General features: G+C 41.1%; 1 protein-coding gene across 2 annotated transcripts in view; it reads left to right on the top strand.

Annotated features, from left to right (window-relative positions):
* The window catches only part of FOLH1B (folate hydrolase 1B), a 44,613-nt gene extending 32,482 nt beyond the window's left edge, over nt 1-12,131 (top strand). For both annotated transcript variants that reach the window (XM_044287550.1, XM_044287551.1), the window contains exons 12-19: nt 482-545; nt 681-748; nt 4,451-4,542; nt 6,596-6,686; nt 7,827-8,091; nt 8,347-8,428; nt 9,418-9,510; nt 11,692-12,131. In XM_044287550.1, the coding sequence (XP_044143485.1) occupies nt 482-545; nt 681-748; nt 4,451-4,542; nt 6,596-6,686; nt 7,827-8,091; nt 8,347-8,428; nt 9,418-9,510; nt 11,692-11,881 (945 nt within the window). In that variant the 3' untranslated portion in view covers nt 11,882-12,131. The remainder of the gene's footprint in view (nt 1-481; nt 546-680; nt 749-4,450; nt 4,543-6,595; nt 6,687-7,826; nt 8,092-8,346; nt 8,429-9,417; nt 9,511-11,691) is intronic.
* The last annotated feature ends 2,081 nt before the right edge of the window (nt 12,132-14,212 follow it).

Here is a 14,212-nt window from a genome sequence, read left to right as displayed (position 1 = left end):
GAAAAACTAACTATACCTGTGGGCAGAGCGGCGCCCAGGGGTCCCCCTGCACTTACTAGTAAGTCTGGGCGCCGCTCCGTTCGCCCGGTATAGGCTCCGGTGTCTGCTATAGCCTGGCTATGAGCTGTGCGCTGCGATTGGCCAGCAGTGCAGCAAGGGACACGCCTCCTACAAGAAATCAGTCAGAGGGAGCGCAGACACCGGAGCCTATACTGGGCGAACGGAGCGGTGGCACTGGAACTACAGAGCGGTGGCACTTGAGCTACAGAAAATTAATATTTTTTTAATTTCTTTATTTTTTTTATCCTAGACAAATCCTTTAACCAGTTAAATGTATAGAATATGCAGTAAGCTCCTAAGCTCCCCCTAGTGGTGACTTAAAGTAGCCAGATTTTTTAACACTCGAATTTGATGTCGAGCTTCCTCCCCCGCACTGATGGCTGATGTTTCTCTCCCTATGTTTCCTATTTTGTGCCTGTAGGAAAATGTAAAACTACTGGAAAAAAGGGCAGTGGCTTATATCAATGCAGATTCCTCTGTGGAAGGTAGGTACTCTTTTAAAGGTATGAAAATATATATGCAATCCAGCTGTTTCTTTTTAATTTCTAATAGCTTTAACCCTATCTATACGTCCCTTATTTTACATAGTGTGTAAAAATTGTAATCAATATTTTTTCCAGGGAACTATACTTTAAGAATTGACTGCACCCCGCTACTATATCAGCTGGTTTACGGTTTAGCAAAGGAGGTAACTATCAATTTAACTTTGTAGTGTAAAAAATGGATTATTCTGGTATAAAATGTATATAAATCCTATATAGTGTGGGGTCATTATTTACAGGGGATGGAAACATCATCTGTGGTGGGAAAAGGCCCCAGATACAGTACTTCCCAACTTTTAAAAAGCCTGTAGAATGTAGCGCATCATGGCAATTTTTTTTTTACACTAACTCATGCCAATGCCTACACACCAAATCCCACCCAGTCGTTTTGGGCTCCCACACAGTAGTTTTCTCCTTTTACAATAGTGTTACCCCTTTAGTACCCCTTACATTCGGTTTCCTCTTTAGTACCCCTCTTACAATAGTGCTGCCCCCTAGTGCTCCCTGACAACTTTGCTGTCCCCTTAGTGCCCCCTCACAGTGCAGCTGTCCTGTTAGTGTCCACTCACAACAGACCTGCTCCCTTAGTACCTCCCTTACAATAGTGCTGCCCCCTTAGTAGCCCCCTTACAATAGTGCTGCCCCCTTAGTAGCCCCCTTACAATAGTGCTGCCCCCTTAGTAGCCCCCTTACAATAGTGCTGCCCCCTTAGTAGCCCCCTTACAATAGTGCTGCCCTTTCAGTAACCCCTCATAATACTGCTTTCCCTTAGTGTCTCCTAAGAGTAGTGCTGCCCCCTTAGTGCCTCCTCACAATAGTGCTGCCCACTTAACAATAGTGCTGCACCCTTATTGCTCCCTCACAATAGTGCTGCCCTCTTAGTGTCCTCCTCACAATAATGAAGCCCTTGTAGTTTTATTAAAATAAAATAAAAAAAATACTCACCTACCACTGATTCCCTGATGAACAGACCATATCATCACCCGGCTTGCACTCTCTACTGCTCATTAGGCGTGATGCCTGTCCGAGAGAACACAGGCCGGGGAATGGAGGAGCAGGGAACTGATGGCTCTCCGCATAACCATTGTATTTAACAGTATCTGTGTCCTAAAGGCTCAGATACAGTTAAAATCTGGACACGCCAATATCCAGGAAATTTGAGGATGGTTGGGAGGTTATGCCATTAACACAAGTAGGCATAGTGGGACATTTGAACTCCTTGCACCCATACTATTGGACCATACCACTTTATTTGTCTTAGGGAATTCTCTATACATTCAAGATCTAGAACTATGCATCAAACATGATATTTCAGGAGTCTATAGGCTTAATCTCCTCCTGGTCTCCTTCTTAGCCTACAAGCTTGTTTGACACATGATCAGTATGTTCTCCTCTTCATACGATTGTCTGTGCTACAGATGAGTGAACCTGGCAAGATACGGTTTGTTTTAAGTTCGCCAAATGAGAGAGAAAGAGAGAGAAGCTGTTCTCATCTGCTTTACTCAGATAAAGGGGTTTTGACCTGAAAGAGCTAGTTGCAGATGTGAGGCTGGCTTAGCTATTTTCCTAGCTTTGCAACATAAGCATGTTTAGACGGCAAGAAAACATCTCTGCCAGTCGGCTGTGTGAAAATAACGCCGTGCTCATACTACTGCTGTGTCCTTCTTACTGGGCAGTAGCAAGTAATTATACTTACAACTTCTGCTGTCCCAATTCACCTCACTGTGACAGCTCCTTCCTATTCACCTGAGGACATATCATCAATATAGCAAAAACAGACAACATCTTTATCAACTGTATTTCACTATTTTTAATTAACTTTAGACGAACCAGAGAGACGTCCAGTGTAACATTCAACTGAAAATGAGACAAGAGAATTAAACACCCCACAATGCTTATACCTCTTAATAAAACATGCAAGCTAGTTCTTTTTTTAGAATGTCAACAAAAAAAATATATGTCCCATGAGAAACATGAGACTAGGCTAGTTTCATACTAGTGTTTTTGCTGGAATCGGCAGGGTTCATCAAAAACGCTTCCGTTATTGATAATACAATCATCTGCATCCGTTATGAACGGATCCAATTGTATTATCTTTAACATAGCCAAGACTGATCCGTCATGAACTCTATTGAAAGTCAATGGGGGACGGATCAGTTTTCTATAGTCAGATTGTGATAAAACTGATCCATCCCCATTGACTTGCATTGTGGGTCATGACAAATCCGTCTTGCTCCGCATCCCAGGACGGAAAGCAAACCACAGCGTGCTGCTCTCTGGTATGAGAACAGAACGGAATGCATTTTGGAGCATTCCATTCTGTTCAGTTTCTTTCCCCATGGACAATGAATGGAGACAAAACTGAAGACCCTATGACGGATCTCAATACCGGAAGATATTAACGCTAGTGTGAAAGTAGCCCTACTTGGTTAACTGGCCTTGTGGGTACTTTTTGGGGTGCTCTTTATTATTAGAGAGACCAAAAAATATGCATGAGTTCTGTATGCCAGACAACACTTCTCTTGGTTTCTAGGAAGAGTATAGGCAAATGACATATTTTAATTCAGCTGGAATGAGAAAAGACTTGCATTCTTTTCTGTTTTGGAAGAAAAGATAATTTGAATATCTTTCCCAGAAAGCCAAAATATGCAAATTAGCTTGCCTGACAAAAAGAAAAGAGGCGATATAACTAATGCCAGCCAGAAGGATTAAGATATGCGATTTGCATATACTCTTCCTAGAAACCAAGAATAGTGTCGCCTGGCATACAATACTCATGTCTATTTTATTTTTGTCTCCCTAAGGATAAAGAGCACCCCAAAGAGTTTGCCAGTCAACCAAGTAAGGCAAATTTCTGTTGAGACATTCTGGTTCTCTTGTCCTTCTAGAAACTAAATTAGCTTGCATGTTTTGTTGAGTGAGGTGTAAGCTTTGTGGTGTTTTGTAATTCTCTAGTCTCATTTTTAGGGCTCATTCAGATGGCCGTATGTTATCTGCAAAAATGCGGATCTGTTTTTTTGTGGATTAGATGCTGACCTATTCACTTCTATGGGGCCCTTTTCTGTTCCGCAAAACAAATGAAACATGTCCTATACTTGTCCGTGAAAATCAGGACATGGCCCCATTGAAGTCTATGGGTCCGCAAAAATACTGAATGCTATCCTTTTTTTGGCAGTTTTTTTGGCGGATCTGCAAAAAAACGGATGGCATTCAGTATTTTTGCGGACAGCATACGGCCGTCTGAATGAGCCCTTAGTTGAATGTTACTTTGAGGTCTCTCTGATTCATATGAAGTTGATCCAAATAGTCAAATAACATTGTTTGTTTTTACTATACTGATGATATATCCTCTGGTGAATGTCCACAACCCCAAACTAAGGAGACAGGGACATTGTAGTCCTGTGATGTCATTGTGGAGGAATGTACTGGCAGGGCAGTACTTGGACATCTCAAAACCAAAACACTTTAAACTATTAAGGTTTTTATCTTCAGAGTAAAAGAGTTCTCCAAAGGTTGCCACTTCCACCTCATTGTCCATGCACCTTAGATAGCTGTTGGCAGACTATTATCCTTCCTGACTTCCCCCATAGAGATGTGTTATCAATAGGGCAAGAGAAATAGGCCGCTGGCAGACACCTTTGGCATCTGCTCAGCTCCCCAGGAGCAAAGGATCGGGCATGTTAAAATCCAAAATCTGTCATTGAAGGAGAGTTTGGACAACCCCATGCATATTAGATAGTCCTCTACTCCAACCAGAAACGCCAAGCTCTACCTTAAATCAATGAATGAGATCTTCTTGAATTCCTGGTCAATAAGCTACTTTCCATTTTTATTCCCAATTTCCTTAGATTCCTAGCCCAGATGAAGGATTTGAAGGTAAATCCCTCTATGAAAGCTGGCACCAAAAAAATAACTGGACAGACTATAAGGACGCACCAAGGTAATGTGATTCACAATTCAGACCTAGAGTGTTATTATATATGCCTGATCTACTGTATGCACCACAAATCTTTTAGAGCAGGACATTTTTATGATGTGCTATGAAAGTTATATGTGGCGAGGACTAGCTCAGCTGAATGTAATGATAACTTTCACTTAGTGATCCATTTCATCATTCTGGAGAAAAAAATACTTTTTATTCCACATGCAAATAAGCAGTTAAGTGCACTGAGGGTGGGCCCAAGCTACTCTGTGCACCCTTGCTCCTCCTGCCTTATTTGCTTGCCTCTCCCTTTCCTTCCTAATTGACAGGGCCAGGCTCCTGCATAGTTATTTTTTGTATGGCTCTATCAATGTCATGCTCGTGTGAGGGAGGAAAACACCACACCGGGCATAGGAGGGAAAAGGGGATATTGGAATAAGGCCTGGAAACTAGGGAACCTCCTAGAGAAAACTCCAACTCCAGTCCTGATAGACTACTAGTATGAACAGGCCCGAAAGGAAGGCAAGTTCATACACCGGATACCTAGAATCCTATATCACCCTATAGGACCCTGGAACTAATGTAAGGACTGAGTCTACCTGTTCCTCCAAAGGGAAGAACGAACAGGAGTCTCCCTCAGGCCAAATGACAAACTACACGAAAAGGCAACATACACACACACACATATATATAAAACAAAATACAAAAGGGAAAGGAAACACTTATCTTCAATAAAGCTTTGGTAGCAGCAGGAACTCAGCCGAGAACCAAACACAAGCTAACCCCAAGTCCAACAGAAGCTATAAACCGAATAGCATAGTGGGAGAAACAACAATAAATAGAGAAGGTAAAAAGACCACAATAGCCACACCTGGGGAAAGAAGGTGCAGCAAGCACCAGAAACAACACAGACTTCATTTTATCCAAAAGGAAAACATGTCAGATCAAATCACGTCTTGCCAGTCTCACAGATCTCGTGCCACCTGTCGCGGGAACGTCCATATGTCTCGGTACGTCTGTGACAATCAATCAGGAAGGAGAGAGACAGATTAAACATCCCTCTCCTCCTCCTTGCAGCATGGACTCTTCCCTAGCTCCAAAGGTGGAAAAGTCATAGCTGGAGAATAGTCTGGGGAATGGTGGTGGCTTTTTATCCAAAGAACTTGTGAAGACGATTGTGCAGGATAGATAACTTGTGCATTTCAACAATACATTCCAGTGCACACAAACCAGGTGTTATGGGCTGGGGGTATGGAACCACTGTGTCAACCAACAGGTTATATTTTAGGCTAAAACTAAGGGCGTTATTCTCGAGGTCCCCTGGTATTCACCCTTTTAACCCCTCTACAGGGATCTTGACTTCACTGAAATTGAGCCACCAGGCTGCTACCTCTGGGAGTAGTGGTTGACAGCTGACCCACAGGGTCAGAGACACTGGTGTAGAGCACCAAGGGATCAGGCAAAACTTGTAGTCAGTAACAGGCCGAAGTCAGGGTGGGCAGAGTATGTGGAAATCCGAGAAACAGGTCCAAGGTCAGGGCAGGCAGCAAAGGTTCAACACAATAACCAGGCAGAGGTCAAGTCAGTACACAGGCAGACAAACGGTAGAGTATACGTTACGCAGAGACAAGCAAGCTATATCGATCTATTGCTCAGGCACTTTTTTACAGGGGAAGGTGCCTAAACTACCATAGTGTAGCCATAGGCTGGGGAAGAATAATGGTATGCATACTGGCCCGTTAAGAGCCGGGAAGCACTCGTAGGTCGGGCTGAGGAGCCTGCAGCTAAAGTTGGAGGTCAGGATTCTGGCGGTCTGGCCCGCTGGGTGAGGGTAGAGGAGTGGCAGCGGGTCCGGACCACCAGCACAGGAATAACCATAGGAAGGTGAGTGGAGCAGTGCCCATGCCAGCCCAGGAGACAGTGGGATAGCGGCAGGCACAGGCCTCTGTAATAACACAAAGTCCAGCTTCACTAGTTCATTGTGCCAATCACACAGACATTGTGGGCCCTTATACTGATGCATGTGCCGTTATATAATGATTTCTATTTCTCATGTTTTTTTCCCACTAAGGATAAACAAGCTGGGGTCAGGAAATGATTTTGAAGTATTTTTTCAGCGTCTTGGCATCGTCTCTGGAAGAGCTCGCTACACAAAAAATTCGGTGAGTGCTTTATTCTCCAGCACCTGGTAAGTGGGAGGAAGGGTTCGTATGTATAATCGCATTGAGTCACCCTGCAGTTCTATCGAGTGACAAGTAAAATATCTGTTCCTGAAGCGAAATGCCACCCTGACGACTTAAATGCTGTAATTATAAAAGTCTGAAACTGGCAACAGCAACAAAATAAAAACAGGTCCAAGAACAAGTAAGTTAAAAACTGCTTCATGAGACGTCACCTGCTTTATCTCAGCTCAAAGCTGGTAAAAATTGGAAAAAAGTTAATTTTTTTTTATAGCTTTTGTCCACTTTGCATAATCCCATTTTGTTAAACAGATGATAACAGGCTCTTCTGCTGTTGGCTACCCCGAGGGATCAACTCTGATCTGTGCAATAGTTGTTTAGTTTCGCAACAGCTCCCCTGCAGGAGAAATAAAGTATTACACCATGCTCACATACTCAAGGGACTGTGCACCAGAGCAAGAAAAAATGTGTTTTATAAAAGTAGAATTTAATAAATGTTTGGTAAAAGGGGTTATCTGGTTCTTTTTAAAAAAACATGTTCTATTCCTAAGATAGGTCATCAACGTCAAATTGCTGGGGTTGGTCTGTCTCTTGGTACTCCTACAGATCAGCTGATTGACGTTGCCATGACCACATCGCCTCATTTGTTTACCAGAACAACTCGGCACAATTAGCTTGGCACACAGCAACCCTGACCCATTCAAGTAAATGGGACTGATCTGCAATACCAAGTATGGCCACTATGAAAAGTACAGAGCAAGGGCGTGTATTCAGCAGAAGTGGGGGCAACCGAGAGTAGGACCACCACTGATCTAAGGATAACCCATGAATTTTGGAATGCTGGAGAACCCCTTTAAATACTGGCAGCATAATATATTATGCACTCAGCTCCCCCTAGTGGAGGCTACAGGCAGCTGGCATTTTATCAAGTCTGTGAATGTGTGAATGGAAGCAGGGAATTTGGAGGTTGAGATGCAACCCCTACACAAAATATTTTATGACATCATGGCAGGCATTTATTAAAGGTGGAGTTCTGGAGTTTTTAAAAAGTATTTGTGGCAACTGAGATCACAGTGATAATTTTATCTTTCTTGCTAATTTATTTGTATATTTTTTGTTTAGAAAGAGGAAAGGTACAGCGGCTACCCCGTTTACCACAGTGTCTATGAGACCTTTGAGATTGTGGATAAATTCTATGACCCCAGTTATAAAAATCACCTGACAGTGGCGAAAGTGCGAGGTGGGCTCGTCTTTGACCTGGCTAATGAGGTGGTTATCCCCTTCAACGCCCAAGACTATGCAGGCGCACTGAATAATTACGCCAACGTCGTACACAACATAGCACAGAAACATGAGCTGCAATTAGCGACCTATAATGTCTCCTTTGGTAAGTTAATATAAAAGTAAGTGTTGCTTGGTGTCATTTCCCATTAAAATGTAGGTCATTCCAAAGTTACTGCTTTTCAGAGTTGTTGGATTAGCATTTTTAATTGGGGGCGCTGTTGTATTGTACCTTGTAAGCAATTGCTGATGTTTGTGGTGAAAAAGTGGTACTGCACCTTTCAGTCCATCAATGATTTATTTTTTTTTTTATATATTTATCAATTACTTATTATCTTTTATCTTTTTATTTTTTATCCAGAGGCACTTTTTTCTGCTATTGAAAATTTCACAAAGTCTGCTGCATCATTTCACACGAGGTTGAAAGAACTTGATGTTAGAAAGTGAGTAAAAGATTTTCGCATGGTTTATACTGCACCATGGGAGGTGTATGCTATGAATCCTCGGATAAATGCTTGGTAGAGGGTTTTTTATTTTTTGGATAGACCTGTTTTTCCAAAACCAGTCATAAGAAAGTCGCAAACACATTGTGTAAAACAGACCTGAAATACAGAATTTATAAAACTGTGTAGACGTTCAGGGTCCATTAGATGCAATTTTTGGGGTCACTGAGAAATGATTAGAAATGAGGCATGATTACACCACCTAAAGAGGTAACCAATCCAGTAATGTAGCAATCGGACAGATAAGAGTGGGCACCAAACCCTTGGACACCAGGGCAAATGGCACTAAACTATTAGACACCATACACTGGATTGTCATGAACAGTGACAAGGACACTGAACTTCTGGACCCCATGGGTCTGAGCCTAAGGCTTAAAGTTCAACACAGACATGGAGCAACAACCACGGGGCACCAGGAAAAACGGCACTAAGCTATTAGACCTCATGGACTGGGCTTTCACGGACACCAGGGATGGGTTCAGTGCTAGGAATTATTTGTACAGATGTGTCCTTTTTTACCTTTCGCTCTTGGTTTGACTTTTCCTGAGATGAGTGGTAGGAAATAAGCAACTTTTCAAAATAACAATCTGATCCTATCTATTTTATAAATTTTTGTCTATCTACCTACCCTATGAAGACTACTTTACCATTGGCGACAGCGATTCCGGTAGGCTGTTCTGGCAGAGAACAGCCTGCCATATTTCTCTGGATCCGGCACTGCTGGATGCAAACCGAATACCTGCTGGCCCCACTAAGTATAATGGGGCCCAGTGAAGATCCAGCCGCATTTTGGCAAAAATGCAGAGAATCGGTCAGACACAAACCTCTGCATTTTTGGCGGATCTCCGGGCTCCAGATATAAAAATAGCCTTATCCATTTAATCTGATATCTCTTCATTTCAGTTACATTTAGTATATCTTTATTACAGTCCTCTAGAAGTTCGGTCTGTGAATGATCAGCTAATGTACTTGGAGAGAGCATTTATTGACCCTTTGGGTTTACCTGGACGTCCCTTCTACAGGTAAGAAGGTCAAAGGTCCCATTGCCACCATGATTATAAGCAGCACATGGTAGATGGGGACCTTATTACAGACTGTACAGATATTACTTTAAGGCCAGAAACTAATTAAGCCTCCTATTATACATTGTGCTCTCAGTATTTCTTGTTCTTATATTTCTGAGGCTCTCTAATTTCTTCTGCAATCTTCTTGCGCTTCCTGAGTATGAGAAACGTGAATCCTGTCTGTGTAGCTTCCTATGACCAGTTCAGAGTGCATAGCTACATGTACTCACATGGTAGTCACTACGAGAGTCGAGGCATTGCTAGGAAACCTGAAGTAGCAAAATGTGCCTGACCGAAGAGAAGCTCCAGTAAGAGGAATAGAGGTTTTCTTCACCTGCTAATATACTGTACAGTCATGGCCAAAAGTCTTGACACAATTTTTTTCATTTTACACAGTTTGCTGCTTCGGTGTTTTTGGATCTTTTGTTGGATATTTCTGTGCTATACTGAGGTACAGTTATAAGCATGTCATAGGTTTTTTCATTTTTATTGACAAATCCATCAAGTTTATGCAAAAACACAATATTTTGAGCGTTGACCTTTCTTTTTTAAGACGTCTGCACGTCGCCCTATCATGCTGAATATCAGCTTCTGGGCCAAATCTTGACTGATGACAACCCATTCTAGCCTAATCAGTGCTTGCAGTTTATCACAATTTCTGTGTTTTTGTTCAGCCACCTGCTTTTTGAGGACTGACCATAGGTTCTCAATGAGATAGAGATCTATGGAGTTTCCTGGCCATGGACTCAAAATGTCAATGTTTTGTTCACTGACCTACTTTTGCCTTGAGACATTGTGCTCCATCATGCATTGCTGATCACCAAATTGCTCCAGAATTGTTGGGAGAAGTTTCTCTTGGAGGACGTTTGGATCCAATTCTTTATTCATGGCAGTTTTCTTAGGCAAAATTGTGAGTGAACACACTATCCTACATCAGAAGCAACCCCACACATGAATGGTCTCAGGATGCTTTAATGTTGACATGACACGGCATTGATGGAGGTGCTCAACTTTCCTTCTCCGGACAATCATGTTTCCAGATGTCCTAAACAGTCTGAAGAGCATTGATCATAGTAAGTAACTTTACCCCAGTCCTCTGCAGTCCAATCCCTGTACTTCCTACAGAATGTCAGCCTTTCCTTGATGTTTTTCTTGGAGAACAGTGGCTTCTTTTCTGCCCTTCTTGCCACCACACCAAGTTCCAAGAGCCTTCACCTCACTGTGTGTGCCAACAGTAAAGCATCCTGAGACTATTTGTGTGTGGGGATGCATCTCATCCAAGGGAGTGGGTTCTATTACATTGCTTCCACCTGCCAGCCTTAAGAATTGGATCAAAACATCCTCCAAGAGCAACTTCTCCCAACCATCCAGGAACAATATGATGATGAGCAATGCTTTTTCCGGCATCATGTCACAATAACTAAGTGGCTCAGTGAACAAAACATGAAATTTTGAGTCCATAGCTAAAAAAAACTTCCCAGTCACATTGAGAACATTTGGTCAATCCTTAAAAAGTGGGTGGACAAACAAAAACTCAGAAATTGTGATAAACTACAAACACTGATTAGGGAAGAATAGGTTGTCATCAGTCAGGATTTGGCTTAGAAGCTGATATCTAGCATGTCAAGGTGAACTAAAACAGTATAGAAAAAGAAGTGTCAAGACTAGAAATATTGAGTCTTTGCATAGACTAGACAAACAGATTTGTCAATAAAAGTAAAAAAAATAAAAAAAACATATAAAATGCTAATATGTGTACTAAAAATTTGACATAAAAATCCAAAAACACTGAAACGGCAAGCTGTGGGAAAACCAAAATTTGTGTTAGTCTCAAAACTTTTGGCCACGACATTATATTTGGTAGGGGGCAGATAGAAAACAATAGAACTACAGGATCAGACTACTCAAGTTTGATTGTAGTCTGTAACCATGGAGACAGACAGATCTGCATTGGAACTGTATATACAAAATGATGGATTTTTTTATTAAGACTATCTGCAGAGCTGCAAATGCATTCAAGCAATAAAAAGAAGACAGCCTTTAAGTATAAATTCTGCAAAAGAATATAATATTAGGTATAATCTTTCTTCCTTAAAGGCACAGCCCCTGAAATGTTTTTCTTTGGTTTGCTCTCTCCAGGCACATCGTCTACGCTCCAAGTAGTCATAATAAGTATATGGGGGAATCTTTCCCTGGGATCTATGACGCACTCTTCGACATTAAGAACAAAAGTGACCAACGCTTGGCATGGGAAGAAGTCAAGAGACAAATTTCTATAGCCGCCTTCACGGTCCAGGCTGCGGGGCAGACGCTGGAGGATGTCTTATAATTATGATGTATATAGCATATTTATATTCTAAGTTAATGACTCAAATTAACAAGGTCCTGATTATTTACCCTCTATTAAGTTCCTTTACTTAATATTTAGCCTTATACCCTTCACCTAAGAAGGGGCTTAACCCCTTAAGGACACGGCCCTATTTCACCTTAAGGACCAGGCCATTTTTTGCAAATCTGACCAGTGTCACTTTAAGTGCTGATAACTTTAAAACACTTTGACTTATCCAGGCCATTCTGAGATTGTTTTTTCGTCACATATTGTACTTCATGACACTGGTAAAATAAAGTCCAAAAAATTAATTTTTTTGCATAATAAAATACCTAATTTACCCAAAATGTGGAAAAATTTGCAAATTTCAAAGTTTCAGTTTCTCTACTTCTGTAATACATAGTAATACCCCAAAAAATTGTGATGACTTAACATTCCCCATATGTCTACTTCATGTTTGATTTATTTTGGGAATGATATTTTATTTTTTGGGGATGTTACAAGGCTTAGAAGTTTAGAAGCAAATCTTGAAATTTTTCCGGAATTTACAAAAACCCAATTTTTAGGGACCACTACAGCTCTGAAGTCACTTTGCGAGGCTTACATAATAGAAACCGCCCAAAAATGACCCCATTCTGTAAACTACACCCCTCAAGGTATTCAAAACTGATTTTACAAACTTCGTTAACCCTTTAGGTGTTGCACAAGAGTTATTGGCAAATGGGGATGAAATTTGAGAATTTCATTTTTTTGCCAAATTTTCCATTTTAACCCATTTTTTCCACTAACAAAGCAAGGGCTAACAGCTAAACAAGACTGTATCTTTATTGCCCTGACTCTGCTGTTTACAGAAACACCCCATATGTGGCCGTAAACTACTGTACGGCCACACAGCAGGGCGTAGAGTGAAAGGTGCGCCGTATGGTTTTTGGAAGCCAGATTTTGCTGGACTGTTTTTTTGACACCATGTCCCATTTGAAGCCCCCCTGATGCACCCCTAGAGTAGAAACTCCAAAAAAGTGACGCCATTTTAGAAAATACGGAATAGGGTGGAAGTATTGTTGGTACTAGTTTAGGGTACATATGATTTTTGGTTGCTCTATATTACACTTTTTGTGCGGCAAGGTAACAAGAAATAGCTTTTTTGGCACGTTTATTTTTTTTGTTATTTACAACATTCATCTGACAGGTTAGATCATGTGGTAATTTTATAGAGCAGGTTGTCACGGACGCGGCGATACCTAATATGTATACAATTTTTTTTATTTATGTAAGTTTTATACAATAACTTCATTTTTAAAACCAAAACATTGTTTAGTGTCTCCATAGTCTAAGAGCCATAGTTTTTTCAGTTTTTGGGCGATTATCTTGAGTAGGGTCTAATTTTTTGCGGGATGAGATGACGGTTTGATTGGCACTATTTTGGGGTGCATATGACTTTTTGATTGCTTGCTATTACACTTTTTGTGACGTAAGATGGCAAAAAATGGCTTTTTTTACACCGTTTAAATTTTTTATTTTTTACGGTGGTCACCTGAGGGGTTAGGTCATGTGATATTTTTATAGAGCCGGTCGATACGGACACGGCGATACCTAATATGTATACTTTAATTTTATTTATGTAAGTTTTACACAATGATTTTATTTTTGAAACAAAAAAAAATCATGTTTTAGTGTTTCCATAGTCTAAGAGCCATAGTTTTTTCATTTTTTGGGCGATTATCTTGAGTAGGGTCTCATTTTTTGCGGGATGAGTTGACTGTTTGATTGGTACTATTTTGGCGTAAATTCGACTTTTTTGATCACTTTTATTACCTTTTTTGGGAAGTAAGGTGGGCAAAATTTCAATTTTCTCATAGTTTTTATTTTTATTTTTTTATCGCGTTCACCGTGCGGGGAAAGTAACATGACCGTTTTATAGATCAGGTCGTTACGGACGCGGCGATACCTAATATGTGTAGTGTATTTTATTTTTATAATTTTTATTCAGTGATAAATGTTTTTTTTTTTAATCTTAACTTTTTTCACTTTTTTTTTACATTTTTTTTTTGACCCAGACCCACTTGGTTCTTGAAGATCCAGTGGGTCTGATGTCTGCATAATACAGTACAGAACCTATATAGGGTTCTGTACTGTATTTTACTTACACTGAACAGATCTATGCTTTTAGGCATAGATCTGTTCAGCACCATGGACAGCAGGACGCCTGAGCAGGCGTCCTGTTGCCATGGGAACCTTCCCCGTCTGCCACAACTTCGCAGACGGGGAAGCGTGAGGACGGGGCTTCGGGGGGCTGTCTGGGGGCTCTCTCCCTCTCCCATCGGGGGGCTG

The sequence above is a fragment of the Bufo gargarizans genome, chromosome 3, assembly GCF_014858855.1.
Source record: "Bufo gargarizans isolate SCDJY-AF-19 chromosome 3, ASM1485885v1, whole genome shotgun sequence".
NCBI classification, from domain to species: Eukaryota; Metazoa; Chordata; class Amphibia; order Anura; family Bufonidae; genus Bufo; species Bufo gargarizans.
Note: the sequence above shows the minus strand (reverse complement) of the source record. Positions and strands in the feature narration are given on the sequence as shown.